This window comes from Amphiura filiformis, chromosome 5, assembly GCF_039555335.1.
Source record: "Amphiura filiformis chromosome 5, Afil_fr2py, whole genome shotgun sequence".
NCBI classification, from domain to species: domain Eukaryota; kingdom Metazoa; phylum Echinodermata; class Ophiuroidea; order Amphilepidida; family Amphiuridae; genus Amphiura; species Amphiura filiformis.
In genome coordinates this window covers 49,726,197-49,751,239 of record NC_092632.1, presented here as the reverse complement: position 1 = coordinate 49,751,239, position 25,043 = coordinate 49,726,197, and the positions used below count along the sequence as shown (strand labels likewise).

Sequence of the window (25,043 nt, the reverse complement as noted above, 5' to 3'; positions counted from 1 at the left end):
AAAATTTAATTCAATGGGATCTCACTTTTTTTTATCAATTCTCATGGTCTACTACATGACTGTGAAGAGTAGCTTAAGGGTAGATTAGGTATTGTTGGTCAAAACAGTCAAAAATTGATATTCATTATCTAAATCAATATATTATTTTAAAAAATAACACTTTGGTGTTTTGCTAAAGTTCAATCTACAAATCATATTCTTTGAAAACTTAATTGATTTATTGTTGTTGATGAGATGTACGTTTTACAAAAGTGTTGTTGTTTCAGCCCTCTTTACAATATAACTCAAGAACCACATGACCTACAAAAGTATATCTGTGATATTTGAATTCTTCTACACACTCACTATGAAATGGTCAATGCAATTTTTGCCAAAGCTCCCTACCATTCACAAGATGCTGTGAACTACCAAATTGAATAGTTTAAAAAGTTGCTAACCTTAAGGGGACTCTCACGCACACGGGATCGGCCGCAGACAACGGAATAGAAGCTCGAACTCTATCAATTCTAGCTGCCTTGTCATGCTTGTAGAGATTCAAAAATTATCCTGTTCAATTGCGATATTTTCCATGCTGCTAATTTGAGCATCAACATTGTTAAACCCGCATTTATTTTAATACTATGAACAATCAAGCATGCCAAAAGTGAAAAATATAATTCTAAATTAACAACCCAAAATAAGCGGGTCGGTTTAGCAACCAAACGTTGGTAAAATGCTTGAAAATATATTGGTTTTCTGGTACTGCCAGAATTGCAATTATGTTTTATGGTCACTAAAATGACTCAGGCCAAAATCACCTGCTTCCGACGAATTCATGCGACAGCAAACACACAAACACACTGTTTATTATATAACAACTTAACTACTATTATTAATTAGAGCAGTATGGCTGTCAATCAACTCACAATACAATATCATACAAGAATCAATCTACAAAGACCTTTCTGATGAGATTTCGTTCTTGATATCTCAGTTCTTGATCCAAGATCCGGCAACGTCCAAGATCTTGTCTATCTAAGGTAAACCCCTGGTTTACCACAATCTTAGTCCAAATTCCATATGACTATATTTTCACTATCCTAGCTGCTATGCTACTGTTCTCCAAATGGTCTTCTATGTTGACCATAAGCTCCTCTCTTGAGCAAGCTTTCTGCTCTACTTGACAGACAGATAACACACTATGTTAGTCCAGCAAAATACCGCAGTTCGTTGATAGAGATACTACAGTCTGTCGCTTCTTTGAGTCGACAAAATTCGAGCACTGTTGGCTCTACTACCGCCTTTGGCGTATTTTATTCTCTCCACCACACGCACCAAGAAAAAAAAATGTCTACACATTACTAGATATGAATTCACTTTAATCATTAGCATTCCAGAATATTCTACGAATCTCCAGAATATTCCAAATTCAAACAAATTGAGATACATATCAAAGCAAGTGAAAATTAACGTTTGATGACAAAACACATAACTTGTAATAATACATGTATAATGGAATATTTTGGGGGCACATAACACAATATAAAACATTTGCATTATTAAACCGTTTAAGCAAAATTATTTCCTATTTCCTGTACATTTTAAATCCTAATTTATCTTGTGCGTAGTACGCATCATTTTGCTGCATTTTTAACCTTTCCTTTGAACAAAGAAGCCCACCAGCAATAATATTTTGTATTAATAGTTTGCATTAATTTGTACTTATTAACCCTTAACACGCAATTTAATGGGATTTGGCCGGGTTAAGCAAACATTAACAAAGCAAATGATGAGCGAGATGAAACTAATTGTCATCAAGAAACAAATAAGCATCAAGTGATATGCAACTTGCAGAAGACATTGAAAAGTGTGGTCTGATATAACACACTTACTCCAAGAAAGTTGAGATGTGACATCAGAATGTAGCCATGACTACATTCTGCTTGTGTTTACTAATTTGTCTTTTAATATTAAACCTGTCGTTTGATAAGGTCATCATAAAATAATATACATTTCATCTTGTAAAAATCGAAAGTTATTTACTGACATGACGATTCGACTATCTTTGGGTGATGAGTATCTTCAAAGAAATATTTGTCGATCCATGTTGTGTACCAATAGAGGATTATGTGACTAAGATAATGTGCCAACTCGTCTCTGTTCACGGTGTTCGGTACTCTAGTCTTCATCTAGATTCATTCTCTCATACATTGGCTCCCGCGTTAAATTCATTCTCGGGGACTTAGGCATCTTTCCAATTGAGAATATAATTGTGTTGAATGGCATGGTCTTATTGATTCCTTGTTTGGCGATTAAAGGTTCCTTTACTTTGGCCTACTTTATCTGACCAGCACATAAATTTACATCCCATCACCCATGCATCGCAAGCTTGGCGTGGTAGGCACACTTTTGGAGTAATAGCGAAGTAATAATAAACAGAGCAATAATTCCACAGAATAAAGCAAAGGAAGCAAAGGACTTGTGGTCTTACCATATCTTGATAAAGTGACGGAGACGACCGCTCGCATTTTTGGAAACACGGTATAGCCACTGCAGTACGTGCCAACACGATTGAGAAGGACGAACGGGATCGCATGAGTATCACGGATGGCATTAATGAAATCCCTTTCGTAAATTGTGACAGTTCTTATCATGCTTATGAAGGTGAAACGGAACTCCGCTTTGAAACAAGACTAAACAGAACACAGGAAAGAAACAGATAAAGTAGTCCTTTACGTGAACAGACCATGCCAAGTCCTCGACAATAATGTAACGCGGGAGCCAGCCGTAACAAGGACCCCAATGGAATTAAGCTTTCTTCGGAAGGCTTTTTGGGCTATCCTTGGTACTCATTGGCATTTATTCCATCGTCACCTCGTGCAATAGTTTATTCTGGTACCCTGAATTACATACATGTACAGTAGATTTTAAAGTATTTTATCCATAATGTGCAATCTATTGTATTTTCTTTTTGTTTGCAATTTTTGATGTATATTGAGTGCTAAGTAAAATGAAATGAAATCAGAAAATCTAAGAAAACACCGAAAACCATGAACAGAGGCAAGGAGCTCATTATTTTAGTCGTATAAGATCCCCTACTGGGCGCTAGTGCGTCCCTGTTGATGTATAGAAGTTAGATCGATCGAAAACATCGCCCTGAAGATGCCCATCGCCCAAAAAGGTCGAAACTGCGCGGTCAGTAAATAACTTTTAGTTGAAATGTATGTTATTTGACGATGTCTTTATCAAACGAGCGAATTTGAAAGAAAGGTTATTAAGCACAAACATTCTGATGCTATAAATATTTCAACTTTTTTGGGAATAAGATGGTTAGTAAATAACTTTCAGTATTGATATGATTAGATGTAAAATGAGTTTTTGCAAACCTATTGAATAAACCTCATCAAGAATTCATCGTCAAATTCGACGATATTAATGTCTTCATAGCAACTGCCTAGTATTTTGCATTCGCCAAACATATTGGACTAATGCGTTCACTTTGTTTTAACTTATTTACCCTGGAGTAAGACGGACCCTCAAATCCCGGTGGGAGTGTGAACTTGGTAAACCCCCTTAAATCTTGTTCCTGGAATGGATTTAAATTCCGATTTTTATATCATAACCTTAAGGTCTCTTTCATTTTGAGAATAATAACGTTCATGTTAAAGGAACAATACCAATTACAACATAAAATATAGGAATGTTTTTTTTATCATGGCATACATTTTGTATCTAATTTTAACACATCAACCAAATTAAGTAATCAAACCCGGAACTCAAATCAATCTAATATTTTGAACCTCGAGACATCTTTCACCTATAGCAACAAAACAACAACAACAACCCATCCAAGTCCACTACCACCGCTAACAGTAACAACAGCAATACCACCATTATCAATAATACAAGCAAAAAAGACACACACAAAAATACCAAAGCAAAAAGCAAAAACATAATAAATATTAATCCATAATTATTTTCACCATGCACCATGACTACATGTTTACGACTTGAATTACCACTTACCACTTGTACACGCTCGGGCTAGACACTCAAACTTGTCTGGCAATAAAATGTATCATACATATATTCCAGGTGAAACATGGGTTCAATATGCCGAAAGCAGGAAGATAAATTTAAGGAAGCTACTTAGATAATTTCTTGTGCCTCGAGACATATTGAAGAACCACACGTAACAAACCTGAAAACATTCAATAAACACTAAGATATGCTTCTATTCGATGTATCCCAGCTGTAATAAAGCTTACGTGTAGAAGCCATGAGCATAATTCGTTGCAGTAACTACCGGTACTGACTCCACTTGACGACGACTAATGGCCATAATATCAATTTTCTCCCTCGGTTCTCGACCTATTTTTCCGGCAATGGAAGGAAATTGTAAGCCCATTCAATTCTATTTCACGAATTGCCCGTTCTTCTCTCTTAATAGGAGGCTCGTGTTCATTTTTATATTTGTATGAACATTATTTCGTCTTCTCCATGTTCTCAGTGAAACATGTATTGTGCTCACAATAATATGCACTTATAACTTCAAAGTTGCAATAATTATTCCAACTAGAACTTAAGGATTATAAAATTTAGCTTATAAAGCTAAAGGGACATGATTAATTCATGTGTACCTCTAATACCTATAACTCACGTGTACCGACGAATAATACAGCGACCCCTGCACAATTTTACAGTTTAAAAGAATAACATAACATTTACACTTCCGAAAGAATTATGGCTAAGAAAGTAACGCGCCGGTACGCACTGTTAGGGTGAAGCATATAGGCCGCCGTCTTTCTTCATTATTTAATATATAGTTGACAATACTATACTATAGTATAGTATTATTAAAATAATATACATTATTTAATATAATACTATAGTTTCTCTATACAAATACAGAAGAAACAAAGAAAGAAAGAAAATGAAATAACGTTGGTTAAACTTGACGAACGACCCACATAAAATTCTCTTAGTAAGATAAACACCAATATAGTTATGTTCTGTAACTTTATAAAATTACCTTGATAAGGAACCTTTTTGTGACAACTTATCATAGAGGAATATTAATTCAACTTGCTCAAAACATAAGTTCAGCATGCCTGAAGAAACAGCTGGCTTATCTGATTATATGGCTCGCCAAGACTGAGTAAAAATGAGATATTAAAAGACACCCAATACCTTGATATTTGTGATAAGCGAATATATAGGTCTATATCGAGAGATTGAGAGACATATTGCCCATCATACGATAAACAAACACTCTAACATTGGTTTGAATGTCATATCAGTAGTCGAATTGACACCATAGTGTCGTACAGCTTAATTATTTGTTGTCATCCTTGTTTAAGATAAAGCCTTGAGTTTATCTATAGAAGCGACCCATATATTCACGTGTTCGTTGACGAATCCAAGCATCGCCTGATCATAGAAACGACATGCATGGCATGATTCATTCCTACACAAATGCAACAAAATTTCAAGTTACTTATAGAGATTACCTGGAGCAAATTCGATGCACATCAGTCAGTCAGAGTTAACAAAAGGTAGCGAAAGGCTCTTCTAATCTTCTAAGTCCAAAGTGCTTGGTGTATGGATTCAGAATGATCTTTTTAAACCATCAGGTTTATGTTCGTGGAATGCTTAAGAGAATAAAAGGCGCGATTTATGTTACGATCTCTAGAAATACTTGGATTTACACAAGAATACAAGATGAAAGGGAAGCTGTTTAAAAAAGGGCATGTCAGCCAGTGACGCCAAGGTCGGAGTGATTCTGACAATATTGTAAATTATGAATGCATCCATGGTGGGTTTTTCCTTTACATCTATAACGGCATGCAATGACGGATATTAAAACAAAATATGTTTTTAATTCTATGAATTTCTATTCTTGACCATTCTTATAAAGAATCCAGCACAAATTGCACCACATGATAGTGTACTAAATAATAATTGTTGACAAAAGGATGAATTATACTGCCTTTTAGGGTTGTTTTCTGGTCGTCTTAGTTGTAAATTTCTTTTCCTTTTCTCTAAAGGCTTTCTTCGCTCAATTTATACAGGGGAAATTTGGTATCCTATCCATGACGCATAAATCCTTTTTCAAAAACCCAATGTAAAAATTACAATTTGTTGGTCCAAACTTGAAACAAAAAACACCAAACAACTGAAATTTTCATCCAAAAATCAAATATTTTGAATTAAGTAATGTTTGATGAAAAATAATGGGTTAAGCCACCACTAATTGCAATAGAATCAATTTAATCACCATTCATATCAGAAAAATTCATTAAATAACACATCAAAAGTCCCCGAAAATTCAAGTAGTGGAACAGTGCGTGATTTGAATCAATCCAAAATGGCCGTTTATGCAGGAGTGGAATTTTGACGTTGATCAAATTTTGCTAAAAACCATATCAATGTATTGCTCTCATTATAATTTAGTTGTAACATTCGGCCGAAGCCAGGCTAAGCCCACTAGTGCTCAGAGGCTACTAAATTTAAGGGATGCCATCCAGACACGACGGGACAGGGATATGAGAAGAGGTTCGATTTTAGAGAAAACCCTGCGAGGACGAGCATGGATCGGCAACCAAATATAAGGATTCAGAAAAGTATAGTTTGACCTGTCTCCGGCATACAGTTCTTAAGTTATATGGGACAAAAAGGTCAAATTTGGGGGTTCGCAATTTTAAAATGCTCCAATTTTCATCCAATCGGTGCCAAATTGTTCCTTTGGCAAAAATGAATTAAAATGGAAACAGTTACATTATTTTGGATGTTTTGTTAGATAGGATATCTATACTAATAAAATAATGAGCTCAGTGTGTCTGTCTGTCTGTCTGTCTGTCCGGCTATGCGTTTCGCCGCGCTTCAACGCATCGTTCCAGGGGTGCGCCGTTTATCGGGTAGTTTTAAAGGTCATCGGAGGTCAAGGTCAAAGGTCGTGGATTTCAAACTTTGTCCGATCGGGCCCAAAATTGGTAGGTGGGATCCTTGATACGAGGGGAATATATGCCCGAAATCGAGGTCAACCGAGGTCAAAGGTCATTACGGAGGGGTCAAATTTCAAACTTTGTCCGATCGGGCTCAAACTTAGTGGGTGGAATCCTTCTTATGAGGGGAGCATAAAAACATTATATGGAGGTCATCCAAGGTCAAAGGTCATGGATTTCAAACTTTGTCCTATCGGGTTCAAACTTGGTGGGTGGAATCCTTGATGAGGGGAATATATGTGCAAAACAAAATTGAGGTCAACCGAGGTCAAAGGTCATCTAGGGGCTATGGTTAGACTTGGTGGGTGGAATCCTTTGTATGAGGGGAGCATGAAAAAAATACATCGAGGTCATCCAAGGTCAAAGGTCATCTGGGAGCATGATCAAAATAAAACCGAGGTCACTCGAGGTCAAAAGTCGTATGGGGTCAAATGTTAGAGTATGCCCAATTGGGCTTAAACATGTTTAAAAGAATCATTGATATGTCAGGAACATGTCATAAAGTCATAAAAGGGTCATCAGGGGTCAAGCGGTATCTCTATCATGCACCTGGTGCTCTAATAGCTAAAGGTCTATTACAGCTGCAGGTGCACTAGTATCATATAATAGGTCATGATCAACAGGGCTAAATGGATGTCGATCGTTTTGGCCATATTACCAAGGTAACACCTGTGGAATCCCAAATTTTGACATTTGACCTTTTCCCCTATAACTGAAGAATTGTACATTGGAGATTCAATGGAGATTGGAGGTCAAACTATACTGTTTCTAAATCTTTATGACAAGAGAAATACATTGGTATGGTTTTTAACAAAATTCTGAAATTTCACCACTGCATAAGCGGCCATTTGGTATTAGGCACTGTTCCACCACTTTTTGGGGACCTTTGATATGTTTTTATGTGAGCTTTTGGGAGATGGACGCATGTGAAATGGATTCTGTTGCAATTAGTGGTGGGTGAATTCATATTTCAACTGGCCTAATGTGTCATGTATCCTGCACAGCCAATGAAGTTTCTACTCCGTTTACTTTCAATGAAATATCTAGTTAAAATGTTGAATATTTAGGTAAAAAATTAGGAAAATCCTTCGGGCGACTTTTGCCATGGAAACGGAATAGAATGCGCGGGATACGCATTTGACAACATATCAGAAAAGATTCTCCAGACTCCTCTGGGGCTGGTCTCTATACTGCTTATACACATTTTCGGGGAAAAGCTTCATTTATTTCAAAGTACATCATAATAATAATTAAATAAAAAGACGGCATAAGGAGATCGTCAAGTGGATGCGCCGTTTGGTTTCCCTTCATCACCACGTGAAGTTTGCCGTAACATGTGATACTGACAAGTAATAAAGAAGACATATAATCATAACAACCAATCGATCGACGTAGTTCACTGTGGCGGTAATGTATATTTATGACGAGGGAGTGGAACAAATGAAAGGACGCATAGGGTGCATATATCAACTATAACCAAATACAAATGCCATGCATTGGGTAAGTTATGCAATCTATTAGATACGAGTTATAAATAAAACACAAAAGAAAGTCCTCATAAGTAACGCGTCATAAAACTTAGTCTGCTCATCTTATGACACAATGATATGATTGACACGGTCGTATGCAGAATCTTGTAAGCTCCAGTTTGATTTACTACCAAGCTTGATACCAGTATTTGAAATTTCGTGCATTTTCAAAAGTTGCAAATCAAAACGATCACAGAGTTAAAGAGGCATTTCGTGATCCACAGCCTCATTCCCCCACTTTTCTCAAAAAAAGTTGAGATTTTTATATCACTGGAAACCTCTGGCTACATAATGTTTATGTACAAAATATTTCTTGCAGATTAATTCGTTTTGCAAAGATATCGTGAAATTTGAATTTCGTTCTGGTGCACCACAACGCATTGTCTATGGAGCAGTGTAATACACGTAATCATGCATAACTCGCAAACGCAAAATCGGAATCAATTGAAATTTTGGGAATAGGCTTTTTTTTTTTTTTTTTACTGAAAAATGTCATAAAAAGAGATTGCTAGGATCACGAAACACTCCTTTAAAGTTGCTAAGAATAGTCAAGCTCGCATGGGCTCGCAAGCGTGCTTGCTCGTTTGCCCCTGTCAAGTATCCCAAGCGCCTGAACAAAGCGCGGTTTAATCAATTATTAAATTGAAACCAATCAATTGTTTCAATGCTTTACTTCTGCATACACGGGCATGGTGCGATTGATATTTCCTAACGGTCGTTTTGGGCTATATCATAGTCATGCTCTGTAGTTTATCTCTTCAGCTCTGAGACCGCCATTTAATTTGCAACTTTTAAGAATGCAACCAATTTCATAATTAAACTGGTATTATTAGCTTTGTCTTTATAGCTTTTGGTAGCAAATCTGGTATCAAAGTGAAGCTAACAAGTTGAAATACCATGCACACGTTAAGAGTTATGATGGGTTACATAAGTGAGGGCTTTCTTTTTGTGTTATGTTTATATGGCGTTTACGCGGCGACGGCTGAGATTTGCGGGACACTGTGCCAGAAGTGAAACAGAGGCAGCTTCCAGAGTTTTGCTGTGGCAGCCTACGCATGGTAAAATATCAAGAGGACAACCACGGAAGGACTACATTAAGCAACTAATCGAGGATACTGGACTAGAGAGACAAGACATTAGGAACTGCATGCAGAACAGAGTTGTGTGGAGAGCCATCAGCGGAGTCCGACTAGACAAGTCGACATAAGCAAGTAAGCAAGTAAGCACGCGGCGATGTAAATAACATTGCTGGAGCAAGAAGAGTAAAACTGTGCATCTGGAGAAGAATCAAATGCTTAAGGATATTGCGCTTGACCTCAATGTTTATCAACAAAGGCAAGGGACTGGTATGTCGATATGCTTGAGCGAACTGCATACAACCATTACACTGTTCAATAACTTTATTCGCTGTAGAAGTAATGTAATAATCGGATTAACTACCATAGCAATGGATGAATACCATTTTTACAATATATCGTACTGCCCTACAACGTTCACGCGGTACCTATGCATTGAACCACATATGTCAATGAACAGGGACCTGGGTCGTAATTATATAGAATGATTAGTAATGATCTTTGAAAAGAGCGGTATTGTATTCAATCAATGTTTACAGACATATACAGGTGATGAGTGTAACCTGCTTGTAGTGCAGGGCAAATATTGTATTCATCTATTGCTATGGTAAATAATCCTATTACATCATCACTTCTACGGCGAATTGTGATGTGGCGGTAATTTTAAGCGCGGGCCCTGAAATAATTATATCACTCACATACTTCCAGGCCAAAAACAATGGAATTGTTATGATACACCAGCATACTTCCAACTTGCCAAATAATGATGTCACAAGTCAACTCATCTATATGTCGTCTGTTTCTTGTTTATTGAAAGTGCAACAGACTTTTATATGATCCCAATTTATTAATATCATCATTATAATATATAATAGTTTAAAGTAATGTTAACGAGGTGTATCACATGCAGACAATAGATGAGGTTGAAATGCTAATGAGCCGAAAGAGATATAAGCAAGACAATACGATAACAGAACAAAGACAACATAGTTACTAAACAACATAATATTTTTACAATTAGCGATGCTTGAATGTACACAAGGTCCAATTTCACAAAACTAGCTGTACCTAGTGTATATGATTTCTGAGGTGGTTGTGTGTAGTGTGTGGGATGTATGGAATGGGTGCATATTAAGTGTGATCAATGTCATTGTACAAATATATTAAATTTGTATCTTCATAGAACTCGGTATTTTATTCCTCATCGAGCGTCTATAAACTCGTCGCACTCCTTCCACTAGAGTAATCCTGAACAATTAAAATTAATTTTGTTTTGCACCGTGTCTGTCTATGTTTTGCCTTTTAATTGATGATGCAATATAATGTTTTGACAGGGGAAAGAGTTCCGGAAAAAGGCAGATATATAATGGATTGCCTATAAGATGCAAATGCATGCAACCTTCTCATGTTCTTCGAGTTGCGTATTAAAATATCGGTAATTTAGCTTCTTTTTTACGAAACTGACCCTAACATCAATATTTAAGAAAACAGTTAGAGCTGAATAGCTGAGTGCAAATACATCCTATAAAACAACGTTGTAGTCTGCAATCTCATGTACCATGTTCAGAATAACAAATTTAATATTATTTGAAGTGTGTTACCTACGTGTTTCTTTAATTTGGACTACTTGTTAGACTAAAATCAATGAGAACCTATGATGATCCAATTAAATACGCTTGTGCATAACATGTTGGCAAATACAGAATGAGCTTAAAATGGTACTGTTTAAGTATCTGTCTGACGAGAAGCGCACTTACTGATCCATCAATAAGCGACAGAAAAGCAACCTTTGAAAGCCACTTGATCCTGTAATACTTCAACAAATGGGAAATAAATTACTTTTCAAATTCGTTTTTTTTATGATAGAAAACTTTATCCTATTTGTTATAATCTTTGAAAAACGAACGTGTGTAACGTGTGTCTCTTGTATTGATGAAAGGAGAAAACCCTCATACGTGTTCTCACACTCAACAATTGTCATTCCGAAAATGGTAAATAATAATTCAGTTATTGTTAGTAGCATAGTGACTCTGTCGGACACAATAGGGTAGGTTATTCTGGAGTGACGGCGGTAGTGACTTCAGAGTTCCAGTGCGATGTAGTCACTCTGTCGCCAGGAATTTTGCAGTGTAGTAGTTTACATTCAATAATATACTGGAGTGTTGGGAAAAGGTTAAAGGGCATTGACTTCGACTTTTGTCCGAAATAAGTAACGGAATTAAGTTGAGCACGTCAATTGATAATTCCCTACACAATAATAAAGGGCGACAACTCTCTAGTCCAAAGGTTCCCTAATCGCAAGTCCGAACACGTAATTTACCATTCGCTAGTCCGAATTCTGAAAAGGTTAGCTAGTCCGAATATCAGGGTTATCTAGTCCAAGGGTTCGCTCGCTAACCCTAACCCTAACCCTAAACCCTAATCCTAACACTAACCCTCGGAACCTTCGGATTAGCGAACTTAATTTGGTTTTCGGACTAGCGTCCCTTCGGACTAGAGAACCTTTGGACTATCGACCCCTCGCACTAGAGAGAAGTCACGGGTTAAGGCGAAAAAGCCATTTTATTGTGTACCCCAAATGGAATGTATATCTGATTATTGCAGTTTCAATGACACACACTCACCACGAATGGTCTTTTATATACCAGTCAATAATTAGTTGACCAAGAATGTCTTAAAAATACATTCACCACCACGCTTATTTATTTTCCAAATTTTTACCTGGCTCTTTGAGGGCTCTGGTGAGAACGTTTGGACAGTATGTTTTGTTGGACATGAGAGCGCATCGGACATATCGAATTGATTTTTCGAAATTCGTGATAAAATACAAATTTTTAATTATTAAAATATCATATTTAACAGTCTTCGAAATAAACTTTCTAAATCTACTGATATGTAGCTGGGCTGAAAAGCGGACGATCAATTGAAAATTTAGACCTTTCATATTGAAGATATACATTTTTTCCCAATAAGACCTCATTTTTTGTTGGTGTTTTTGGGAAAAATCCATATCTTCAATACGAAAGGTAAAAATTGTCAATTGATCGTCGGCTTTTCATCTCAACTACATACACTTTAAGTACATATCATTAGATTTATAAAATTTACTTCGAAGACTGTTAAATAACAAAAATATCAATTTTTAATCATTTACCATAAAATGTGTATTATATCGCGAATTTCAAAAGGTCAAAATTATTTGATATCAGAAGGACATTCTTTGTATGCAAAATGATGTGCTCTTATGTCCCACAAAAAATAATGTCCAAACGTTCATACCCCGGGAGTATTTCGTGATCCTAGCATCTTAACATTTTTCAGTAGATATCCACAAGAAAAGCTTATTCCCAAAATGTCAGTTGATTCCGATTTTGCGTTTGCGAGTTATGCATTATTATGTGTATTACACTGCTCCATAGACAATGTGTTGTAATTTCACGATATCTTTGCTAAACGAATTAATCTGCAAGAAATTATGTATAAAAGTGATATAAAGATCTCGCCTCTTTTTGAGAAAAGTGGGGGGATGATGCTGTGGATCACGAAATGCCCTTTTATATAGAGAAGTAGCTACATGTATTTGAACGGGCTTTAACGTTGTAAATACCGCTGTTTTCTTAATTTTTGGCCAAATTTTTCATATCAATGTTATATTTTCACTGAGATCATTGAACGGGACTTTAAAAACGCAATCTAAGTTATATTGTTAACATACTGAGTGCAAGTTAATCGTTCCTTTGTTTGTCGGAAAAAACACACAAATACCCATCAACTTAGTGCCCCACGGGACTGACAGTTACTTATCTTGTCCCTTGTAAACAGATATGCATGAAATGTCTCACTCACATTTTCTTGTAGGCTCTTCAAATGTGTGTAGTGGCTCTTAAAGTGCAGATGGACCAGATTAAGCATATCAAGTCTTAACCGACATAAAAATTGATCGGACAAAAAAACGTGATGTATTCAGAGCACGGTTGTAGTTAGTACTATACTTGACCTTCAGATTTGAAGTAGACGATGTTTATAGCAATACATTGACAACATAACAAAATCAATAAAAACAAACCTAACTTGATCATTATAAAACACGTTTGGTATGATATTAGAATCAGGTTTACTTTTGAAAACAAAATTGCCCTCGAGCGAATTCGACTTCGTCTGGGTAGGACATTGCAAAAAGCATTTTGCTCTATCTATATGGGTTAAAACATTCTCGGTGTGTATATGATTATGGTTTGTTTGAGCGTGTGGGTTGCGTGCGTTTTGTGACCGACTCATACAGCAACCTGAACCCATGACACCCCAACCCACACCTTCTCCCACATATATCTTCCAAAACATGGGCAAAACATAATATAAAGGACTTCACATAATATCTTCTGTCTCTTAAAATGTGTATCCCTTTTTGTCGTCTTAAAACAAATGACATCATTTAGCTCTCGCAGAATGTAAAAATGTACTACCAGTACGCTGGTTCAGTTGATATTTTTTGGCATATAAGCACGTAGTACCTGTTTGCTTTTGTTTATATTCTACTCCGGTATCAGCACATATTAAAATAACAAATATCAAAATAGTATGATATTCTATTAACGAATTCAATCACGTTTGGGGTATCTTCAAGAGAGGCAATGGTAGTATTGAATTTTAGGGGGGATACGAGCCCAAAACGGATCCCAGCTATTATACGTCTGGTATTCGCGATTTGTTCAGGGGATTCAGGTAAAGAATAGTTTGCACAATCTTTTAGCGTTGCAATTTTTGTTTCAACCAATATCATAACCATGGTATCGCGGCATTCTTGCATCTGTATTATCTTCATTCATTGGTATCGCGAGAAAAGTTTGTAGCCTATTTTTATTTATTGATATAGATATAGATATAGTATTTTTACGATCAAATTATTTCTTTATTAATCAACGAACCGTACATTTTGACCTGATTAATCGGCACTATATGTATACAAACATTGTTGTTTACCCCCTCCACTAATTGATACTCGGTATTTTATTCCTCTTCGAGCGTCATTACACTCATCGCACTTCTTCCACTGGAGCAATCCGAAACAATCAATTTATTTGTTGGTTTGGTTTTTTATTGTTGTTTTTTGGGGGGTTGGTTTTTTTTAATTGTTTTGTTGTTGTTGTTTTTTTGTTTTTTGTCGCGCCGTGTTTGTCTATGTTTTGCCTTTAAATTGATGATGCAACATAATGTTTTGACAGGGAAAAGGATTCCGGGAAAAGGCAGATATATATGAAAGGATTGCTCATAAATAAAGACGCAAATGTATGCAAACTTCTCATGTTCTTCGAGTCGCATATTAAAAGATCGGTAATTCAGCTTCTTTTTTCCTCACGAAACTAACGCTAACATCAATTTAAGAACACAGCTAGTACAGAATAACTGCTTGCAAATAATAAATGATCAGCATATATATAATACATCCTATAAAACAACGTTTAGTCTGCAATTACCAAACCTCGTGTACAATTCATGATCCAATTAAATACGCTTGTGCATAACATGTTGGCAAATACAGAATAAGCTTATAAAATCTTATTGTTTAAATATCTGTCTGACATGGAGCGCCCTTACTGATCCATCAATAAGCGACAGAAAAGCAACATTTGAAAGCCTCTCGTTCCTGTAATACTTCAACAAATGGAAAATAAATTACTTTTCAAATTCGTATATCCAAGATAGAAAACTTATCATGTTTGTTATAATCTTTGAAAAACGAACGTGTGTAACGTGTGTTTCTTGTATTATTTAAAGGAGGAAACCCTCATACGTGTTCTCACACTTAAAACTTGTCATTCATAAAATCGTAAATGTTATCATTATTCAGTATTTTGCACCTTTGTTAGTAACATAGACGTGCGAACATAACCTGTAATAGTAGTTAACGAGCCATTTGTTGTGTACCTCAAATGGAATGTATATCTGGTTATTGTAGTTTCAATGACACATACAGGGTGTATCAAAATGATTGGCACCCATAAATTTTGATGTTCATTCAAAAGCCCGTCTCTACCAAATACAACAGTGGCCCGGGAACAGTGGATACTCTTGAAATGTCCAGAATGTATAGTTTATGACTTGTTTTACAATTAATCTACAAATTAATTGGATCTTATGGTGAATTTTGATGTGTCAGGCTCATCCATTACCAATGAAAACTGATGGGTACCAATCATTTTGATACAGCTTGTACTCATCACAAATGGCCTTATATAATACCAGTCAATAATTAGTTGACCACAAAATGTCTTAAAACACCACCACACTTACTTTGCACGGTTTACTTGAGATTTTCCAGATTTTTACCTGGCTCTTTAAGCAAAAAGCCTCGCGTTAAAGACGAAATTAGAAATTTTTGCACTTTGATCTACTTAAATAGAGAAATTGGCTACATGTATTTGAACGGGGCATTAACGTTGTAAATACTGCTGTTGTCTTTTTTTTTTTTTCTTTTTTTGTCTTTTTTTTTTCATATCAATGTTATATGTACAAGTTTATCGTTTCCCTGTTTGTCGGTAAAAACACACAAATACCCATCAACTTAGTGCCCCACGGGACTGACAGTTACTTATCTTGTCCCTTGAAAACAGATATGCATGAAATGTCTCACTCTTATTTCCTTGTAGGCTCTTATAATGTTTGGAGTGGACTCTTAAAGTGCAGATGGTCCAGATTTAGCATTTCAAATCTGGACATAAAAATTGATCGGACTCGGTAAAATGAAAAACGTGATGTATTCAGAGCACGGTTGTAGTTAGCACTATACTTGACCTACAGATTTGAAGTAGGCGATGTTTAAAACAATACATTGACAACATAACAAAATCAATAAAAACAAACCTAACTTGATCATTATAAAACACGTTTTGGTATGATATTAGAATCAGGTTTACTCTTGAAAACAAAATTGCCCTCGAGCGAATTCGACTTCGTCTAGGTAGGACATAAAAAAAAGCATTTTTCTCTATCTATATGGGTTTAAACATTCTCGGTGTGTATATGATTATGGTTTGTTAAAGCGTGTGGCAGGGCGTGCGTTTTGTGACCGTCTCATATTTCAGTCCATATTTCTGACGATTATGTCTGCCAAAATCACATACATCAACCCACGACACCCCAACCTACACCTCCTCCCATATACATCCTCCAACATGGGCAAAACATACAACTATTATTGCTAAAAAGGACTTCACATAATATCTACTGTCTCTTAAAATAATTATGTATAACACTTTTTGTCGTCTTAAAACCAATGATATCATTTAACTCTTAAACTATGTAAGAAATGTACTACCAGTACGCTGGTTCAGTTGATATTTTGTTTGCATAGAAGCATGTAGTACATGTTTGCTTTTGCTTAAATTCTACACTGGCATCAGCACAAAAATTAAAAAAATAACAAAATATCAAAATAGTATGATATTCTATTAACAAACTCAATCACACTTGAGGTATCTTAAAAAGAGGCGACGGAAGTATTAAAATTTTTAGGGGATACGAGCATATTTTGAACCTGTTCTAGATGAATATTTTCAATTTCAGTCAGGGGATTAAGGTACAGAATAGTTTGCACAATCTTTTAGCGTTGCAATTTTTGTTTCAACCACTACTATAAACCATTGTGCATATGTGCATACGGGTATTTACTTTCTGTCCGGTCAACTTGAAAGGGTGTGGGGTATTGTTTTAACGTAATCTTGCTTCTTTCAGGAAAGAATTTTAAAGAAATATAGAACGGCTGAAATAAAAGGTCAACCATTGCGCATATAGGTGCGTAAATTCATGTCTGTTGTCTTTTGTGATTGTTTCTGTGGAATTGCATATAGTTTTACGTGCTTGTGAAATTAAATGACTGATTAAGTTTCACATTTGAGTTTGGACGAAAAACATGTATTGCGCATCGTGGCAAATCTATTGAAATATGTGGCCGACGGCTGGATTATTTGTCTTTATTTGTCTGAGTCAAAATTCTTTCAAATTGTTCACAATGTATTTCTCACTATGTTATATGACTGACACATGTATCAAAACTGAATGCGTTGCGAGTTGATATCATTCATACGTAATTGTCTACGTCTAAATTACATCTTCTTTGTTTACAATGCCATTAAGTTGATGTCAAAATATCCATGAAATGTGTCTTTATCCATGACAAGACACCTGCACAGGGCAATGCACTCAGTGATATTCATTGTAGATAATAGACTTATGTAGGAGTGAAGTAATGGTGGAACTAGTAGCAGAAGTAGTACTAGTAGTAGTAGGTGTGTTCCCGGGTGTGTTACCTAGAATGTAGATTCATTAGTTTGAGTTTGCAGTTAGACACATTTTGTTATTGGTCCAACGTGCGTCAATATAAAACATTCACCATATTCAAATGGATGATAAACATGTACATTTACATCTCACATATATCGCGCTTTTACCAAGTCTTAATTTGAAGCGTCACAATTTATGGTGAATATCAATGGTGAATATCAGAATAAGTACCTCCTTCTTTTTGTTACTAAAGCAGCATTAATACTTCCTTGCTGAGTGACGGGCGATTGATATTTGACCAATAAAGTAACAAAAAGCCAGGTGGTATGCGCCGTGCATTCTCTAAATTCAGTAAATTTCCATCGTCAACAGTGTAATTGCATGGGATTATTTTGAAATTTTAAAACGCTTAAAATATCACAAACAAATTGGCCTATGTTAATAAATAACATAAATACAAGCTAAAACCGTTGGAATTCGATAATGAACCCCACAAAACTAACCGAGTATATGAAAAATGCCATACGGCCGAGCGGTTTTGCCAGCTCTTTTCGACCATCATGCCACTCGCCGCCTGCAAAAAGCGATATACCTCATTGTAGCGATATAGTATAAATTTAGTATTATCCCTGTGGTTTTTTTTTATACTAGTGTAGTACCAGTGTACACTTCCATGGGTTGCATACTGTATTAGTTAAATCTTACTTTGTCTTGGGCTTGTTCCCCACTAAGTTGCCATACCTGGCTTAATTCATTCTGTTTTTATATATTCTAGGTATCCTCTTGTATCATCTTTTGATCCTTGGTATGTTTTGTACCTAGACTGTTGAAAACACCATTACCTACCTGTTCTTCACCTCACCCCTCCACTAATCGACATCATCAATCCGGATCAAAGACGCATTATCATGTCTGCTACTAAGATTGTGAATATAAACTGGCCTCAAAAAGAAACTTAATGTACATGAACAAAATTACACAGGATAACTTCAATACTCTACTCTAAACACATGTCAGCAACCAAACAGTTGTCCAACGGACACAACAGTAAAATGCACTGACACGGAACAGCTTCCGGGACCACATTCACAGGCGAATAATTGGAACTCAACAAAGGAAATCTGCTGGGATGTGAATTTTGGTCCAGAAAGGTGTTCCATGTCAGTGCATTTTGCTGTTGTGTCAGTTGGACAACTGCTTGGTTACTGACATGTGCTTAGAGTAGAGTATTGAAGTAATCCTGTGTGCAATTTTTGTTCATTTTATGGAGAGGATTTTAAGATATGACCTTGTGAAAAATTATAAGTTTCTTTTTTGAGGCCAGTTTATAAACAGCACAAAGACGAATTGGGATAGTTAGGTATTAACGACCCACTCTTTTCGTTACTGACTGCTAGTTACATGTACATGTATGGCTCTCTATATACGGGACAAACGGCTTAACTTCTCCTCCGAAGGACGGAATACTCGCATGGTTCACTTTTCAAATTTCAAATGCATCATGGGTAGAGTGGAAGATTTTAATTGACAGATGTTGCCAATTAAACTTAGATTTTCTTCACAGCTGCATACACCTTAAGTAGGCCTACATGTCATTAGATTTGTAAATTTTACTGTTAAATATAAATATCAAAAATATAAATTCCAATCATCTCCTTGCTAACACGAACAGTGTCGGGCGGTTGCCTACAGACCCAATGCCCTGTAGGATCACAGATAGAGTGGGTAAAAGGACGGTTGGAAGGTTGAAGTAATAACCAATGGGGCTTACAGGGGTGTCTAGCTTCCTGGTGTTAAAAGTATACAACGACAAAGATCACCGCAATTGAAATATATAAGAAAACAAATTGATATTATTGTCGTTAATCAGATTATCTTTATCTCGATTCAATCACTTTTATATGACCAAGTAAACGTCTCTTTCATTGTATGCTCAATAAATAATGAAACCTTTATATCTGTGGGCTGTAGAGCCAAAATTATGGTCAGGTCCAGGCGGGCAACTGATAATAAGACATAAACAAAGGCTTTGCGTTCTAGAAAGTGACAGTCACACAGATTCATCAAATGAATACATGTTGTGATTTTGCATACCGTATATGTTATATTTATATAAATGTGGAGGTTGAAAGAAAATGAGACCAAACTTGCAGGTCTTAACAATATATTCGACATCGCACCCCGGGAATCGCACCCTGCCACCTGGACGCAGCAGATCACATAACGGCACCTGCGGCTCGCGCACGCGTCCAACCCTGGGCGTCCTTTGTATTCATTTAGGACAAATTGGACTAAATATTAGAACTCAGCAGATAGAACAGGAATAGTGTTACCATAATAAGGATAAGAGACAAACTGGTGTTAACAAAATTTTGCTGGCATCGTATAAATTATTAGATATTTCATACATACAAATAACAATAAGATTCAGAAATAACATGCCGGAGCTAGAGCTCTAAGCATTTAACTCGGGCAAGAAGAAACCCTCATAGTAATGTTGAAAAAATCAAGTAGTCTATGACAGTGGTCGACCTTATTGTCAAGTTCCTGGTTGATCCATTTTAGGGAAAACTACGTTTGTGAAATATCTCAATGCGGCTTTATATCCAAGTTATATTTTTTGAGAATGTTCAAGCACAATGTATAATTCAACAATACAAAATGAAAAAAGGAAAGGGAGTGTTTTGATGTCTCTTTAGGTAGCCTTGCCAGCATCTTCCGACCGTCTAGAATATTGGTGTATGAAAACTTACACAACACAAAAGAGCAAACATGGTACATAAACACAATAATAAAATATGGGTTTGATTGACTGTGTACAAGGAGAATAAGTATTTTCCCAGCAAACACGCAACGTTTTACAGAAAAGGTTTAAAGGGCATATATATTGCTCAGACAACATCATATCATAGGCAAGCTAATATTATGAGGACAATGAAAATGACTCCTTTTTTGAGAAAATAAGACGTTTAAAATTGATATTCCGTAAGCGGTGAGTTCCTTGTTCCGAGACAGATTTGAACTATATAGAAAAAGTTTGACGTCATGAAATGAAATGTGCCCACTTTGAAAGAATGGACTGTAAACATTCTCAATGCACAGAACGTATACTGTTGTTGTTCTCAGAAAAAAACTCTGAATCAAGTATTACAAATTTAATGGTTTTTAAACACATGGTTAAAATCAGCCGCTTCTTTATTATATATTAGTAAATTGTGATATTACAATTCATATGTATATTAACATCATGAGAAATATTTGGACTAAAAAATAAAAAATATTTTGAGCTTAGAATTTGAGCGTGATCAATATTGTATTTATTATGCAAATAAACTATTTTTGTTGACCATTGAAGGCCGCGCATTTATACATGCATGAACATGAAAAGAGCTCTAGGCACATGTGTTATAGTAAACATTAATCCACTCTTGATATTGGTATGGTTTATTCTATCATACGTTGTTTTAATGTGTAGTAATAAGCTTAAATGAAAAGGTGTTCGGAATTACCCCATTCTCCCCTATAGTTTCCTCTTCATTTACTTACGTCATTCAGCCGGCTGCCTTGAAAGTTAATATCGCTTCGAACGGGGGAAGGACCCGTACGAACCCAAACTTTACCAACACAATTTCTCTTTTTTCAGGAGAAATACGCATAAAAAATTGCAACGAGTGTCCTTTATGCCCTTTAAATGTCGGATTATATAAAAGGTATAAAAACGTTTTAATAACGCTCATAAACATTTTTGAAAACGTATTCGCGTAAATGGTTTTTATTCAAATGTTTCCCCCTCTTTCTGGTGTTCTTTGAGTCGGATACCAAAAGGCGGCCCGTTCCACCAATGTAGGAACTGGGGCAGTCACCGCAGGGGATCTCATAAAATGACATAAATGGGTTCCGGTTTTTGATGAGGGAGTGAGATCGATGAGGGTACTGGTAAAGAGCGCCACCACATCGTGTGAATTTTGACCAGCTCATCACGCCCTCTACTGTGCATCCTGTTGCCTATAAAAGCAATCAGTCAGATGTGATGAGTTGCCAGTCTGATGAAACCACTAGAGTAGTAGTGAAACGTCACTAAAACGTGGGTAAATCGCCATCGTTTTTAGTTGGAATTGTTCAAAATGAACAAAATTCACTGTTTAAATCAACATTCCTAATGAACTTGTTTATTAAATAAAATAAAAGGCATGTCTCAAATAACGGTCAATGTACGATGAATCAATTACTTTTCGTATTGATAAATGTTAATAATGGAAAACGTATCAGCTCGTTGGGTTTAGTTTGACACAACTTTATAACGACCTCAACAAAACGTAACTGTCAGTTTCTCCTTTAGTTTTGCCGCCTAGAATTGGCTCATTGAGGCACCGACAAAAGGCCTAGAGGAATGAAATAAATACAATTCTCAAAAAAGAAAACGATATTCTCTATTAATGCGATTGTCCACTGGAATTTCAAAACCCCAAATGGTCTTACTTGTTTTCTCGTTTGGTCTCTGTCGAGTGACCTGGGCCACTTTAATTTTATAAAATGTCGGGCTTTCTTTAACTGAACTATTGATACTTCATCGGTTACTCCATTTTCAATGCGGAAATTTGTAAAGAAAAACGCAAAACCGCGGATAAAAAAGTCGGTGTTTCAAAGTGTACTTTTTGGAAGCCCAAAAGGCCTCGTACTATTCCTGTAAGCAAATATTTTAAGCTAAATTTTGTTTAATGTACATAATTAAAGGCCAACTTTCAAAGCAGATTGAAATATTGTGGCAGCTATTGCTAACTGCTGTTTCAGTAATAGTCAAATAAAATTAATGTACATGCATTTTTGTTTGGATCATTATTTTACTGCCACAATATATGGCCCACTGGCAGTTTGAAATTAGCTGGAAATATCGATTTTGCTAAATCAACTTATATCACCGACGGTCAACCAAATTGAAAATAATAGCTCACATATATGGTATCCAAGAGGACAATACCCGTTTAATACTGGGCACAGACAAGGCTATAAGTAGCTAAAGGCATTGTCGACATGATCCGTTCAACCCGTTTTTTAAACTATAAAGGTAAAAATATAATGACAATTTTGATCCCCTCATGCAGCTGAATTTCATTTTCTCGCATTGGTGTTATCTTTAGATGCACCTGCAGACGGTGTGGAATATCTCACAAGCATATAGCGGTCAAAAAATGGTCAAGTTAATGATTTAAGTCAGGGGAATTTGCCTCTTATTGTACAAACACTGACAGGCGGGTAATTGGACGCAAACAACAAACAGGGTAAGTATCTGAACGTGCTGTGGAATTGTGATTCTCTTTATTAGTCGTGCGTTGCTCGGTTGGAAATGGTAAGACTCATTGCAGCGAGTCAATGTGACAATATACCTACCCATAGGTTTTGAAATTTTGTTGTGAGCAATAGTTAACACATAATGTTATTTATTAAATACGAACGTTATTACAGTTGGATAAAGTCATTTTAATGTAACACGTTTATTAAGGTAGGCATTTTCAATGCGTTTACTTACTAAAATGGACGAACCATTGCTTGGCAAAATGACCACATTGACAGCATTGTGCTCAAATTTAGAGTTAACTTGGATAGTGTCAATGCAGTATTGTAATACTTCGTTTACAAAACTGGAAAATAAACATTTGGAATTTTTTTCCGCACATTTAAACTTTTCTGCTCGTTTCTCCAATTTGCGAAATGTTACAAGACATTGATATTTTCTAGCTTATCGAAGTTGCAACAAGTCTAATTTAAAGGAAGGCGGATGATGTTTTTGTAAATTTAAGTCTTACCTCCGGTATTTTCCCCGATTCATATAAGATTGCTCATGTAACTCCTCTTTTGAAAAAGAGTAACTTGGACAAAGAGAGTCTCAGTAATTATAGACCAATTTCTAATCTATACTATGTCTCCAAGATTGTAGAGCGTGTTGTGTCAAAACAGTTGAATGAACATCTGCAAGCAAATAATCTGCATGCCATAACCCAGTCTGCTTATCGGAAGTTTCATTCAACTGAAACTGCTATGGTTCGTGTTATGAATGACTTGCTACGTGCAGTTGATAAACACAACGAGGCAGCGCTAGTTCTTTTAGATCTTAGCGCTGCGTTTGATACGATTGATCAGGAACTTCTGATACAGCGTCTTTCCGAGAGATTTGGAATTCATGGTATTGTTCTTGCCTTTTTAGATCATATTTGACTGGCTGCTCTCAGTTTGTAAATATTAATAACACTGATTCTGATAAACACATGTTATTCTGTGGAGTCCCGCAGGGCTCCGTTTTGGGACCACAGCTGTTCACCATGTATATTTCTCCCGTCGAAGATATTATCAATGCTCACGGTTTAGAGAAAATGCAATATGCTGATGACACTCAAATATACACAATTTTTAAGAAATCTGAAACAACAAATGTGCTTTCAAGACTAGAACAGTGCATTGATGATGTGAAGGCATGGATGATTCAGAACAAACTGAAACTCAACGATTCAAAAACTGAACTTATCCATGTTACTTCCCAATTCATTAACTCTGCTCGACTTCCTCCTGTAACAATTGGTACATCACTCATTGAACCCTCACCTGAGGCTCGTGATCTGGGCATCCTTGTGGATGATAAACTCTCTCTGAACAATCATATTACAAACATTTGTCGTACTGCTACTTATGCCATCTGGAAGATCAGCCAAATAAGGAAATATCTTGACAATACCCAAACTGAACGACTTGTCCATGCCTTTATAACATCTCATCTTGACAACTGCAACTCACTTCTTTATGGCTTACCTTGTGCTCAGATTGACAAACTTCAACGAATCCAAAACACTGCTGCGCGTCTCATCACCAGAACAAAGAAATCTGATCATATTTCAGGGTCTTAGAACAACTTCATTGGTTGCCTATCCACAAACGCATCATTTACAAGATTCTACTTCTTACATACAAAGCCGTCAATGGTCAGTCACCGGAATATATTGCTGAACTTGTTTCTTTTTACAATCCACCTCGGTCACTTCGTTCTAGTTCACAACACCAACTTGTTTCACCAAGATTTTCAACTTCTTATGCTAAGCGTGCCTTCTCAGTTGCCGCTCCCACACTATGGAATAAGTTACCAATTCATATTCGTCAAGCACCTCTGAACTCATTCAAATCGCAAC

At 36.2% G+C, this 25,043-nt stretch overlaps 1 protein-coding gene across 1 annotated transcript; it reads left to right on the top strand.

Moving 5' to 3' along the window:
• Positions 1 to 24,185: 24,185 nt before the first annotated feature.
• Positions 24,186 to 24,764, top strand: LOC140152252 (uncharacterized). The gene has a single exon (XM_072174556.1). The coding sequence runs from the start codon at positions 24,186 to 24,188 to the stop codon at positions 24,762 to 24,764; it is 579 nt and encodes a 192-aa protein (XP_072030657.1).
• Positions 24,765 to 25,043: the final 279 nt, after the last annotated feature.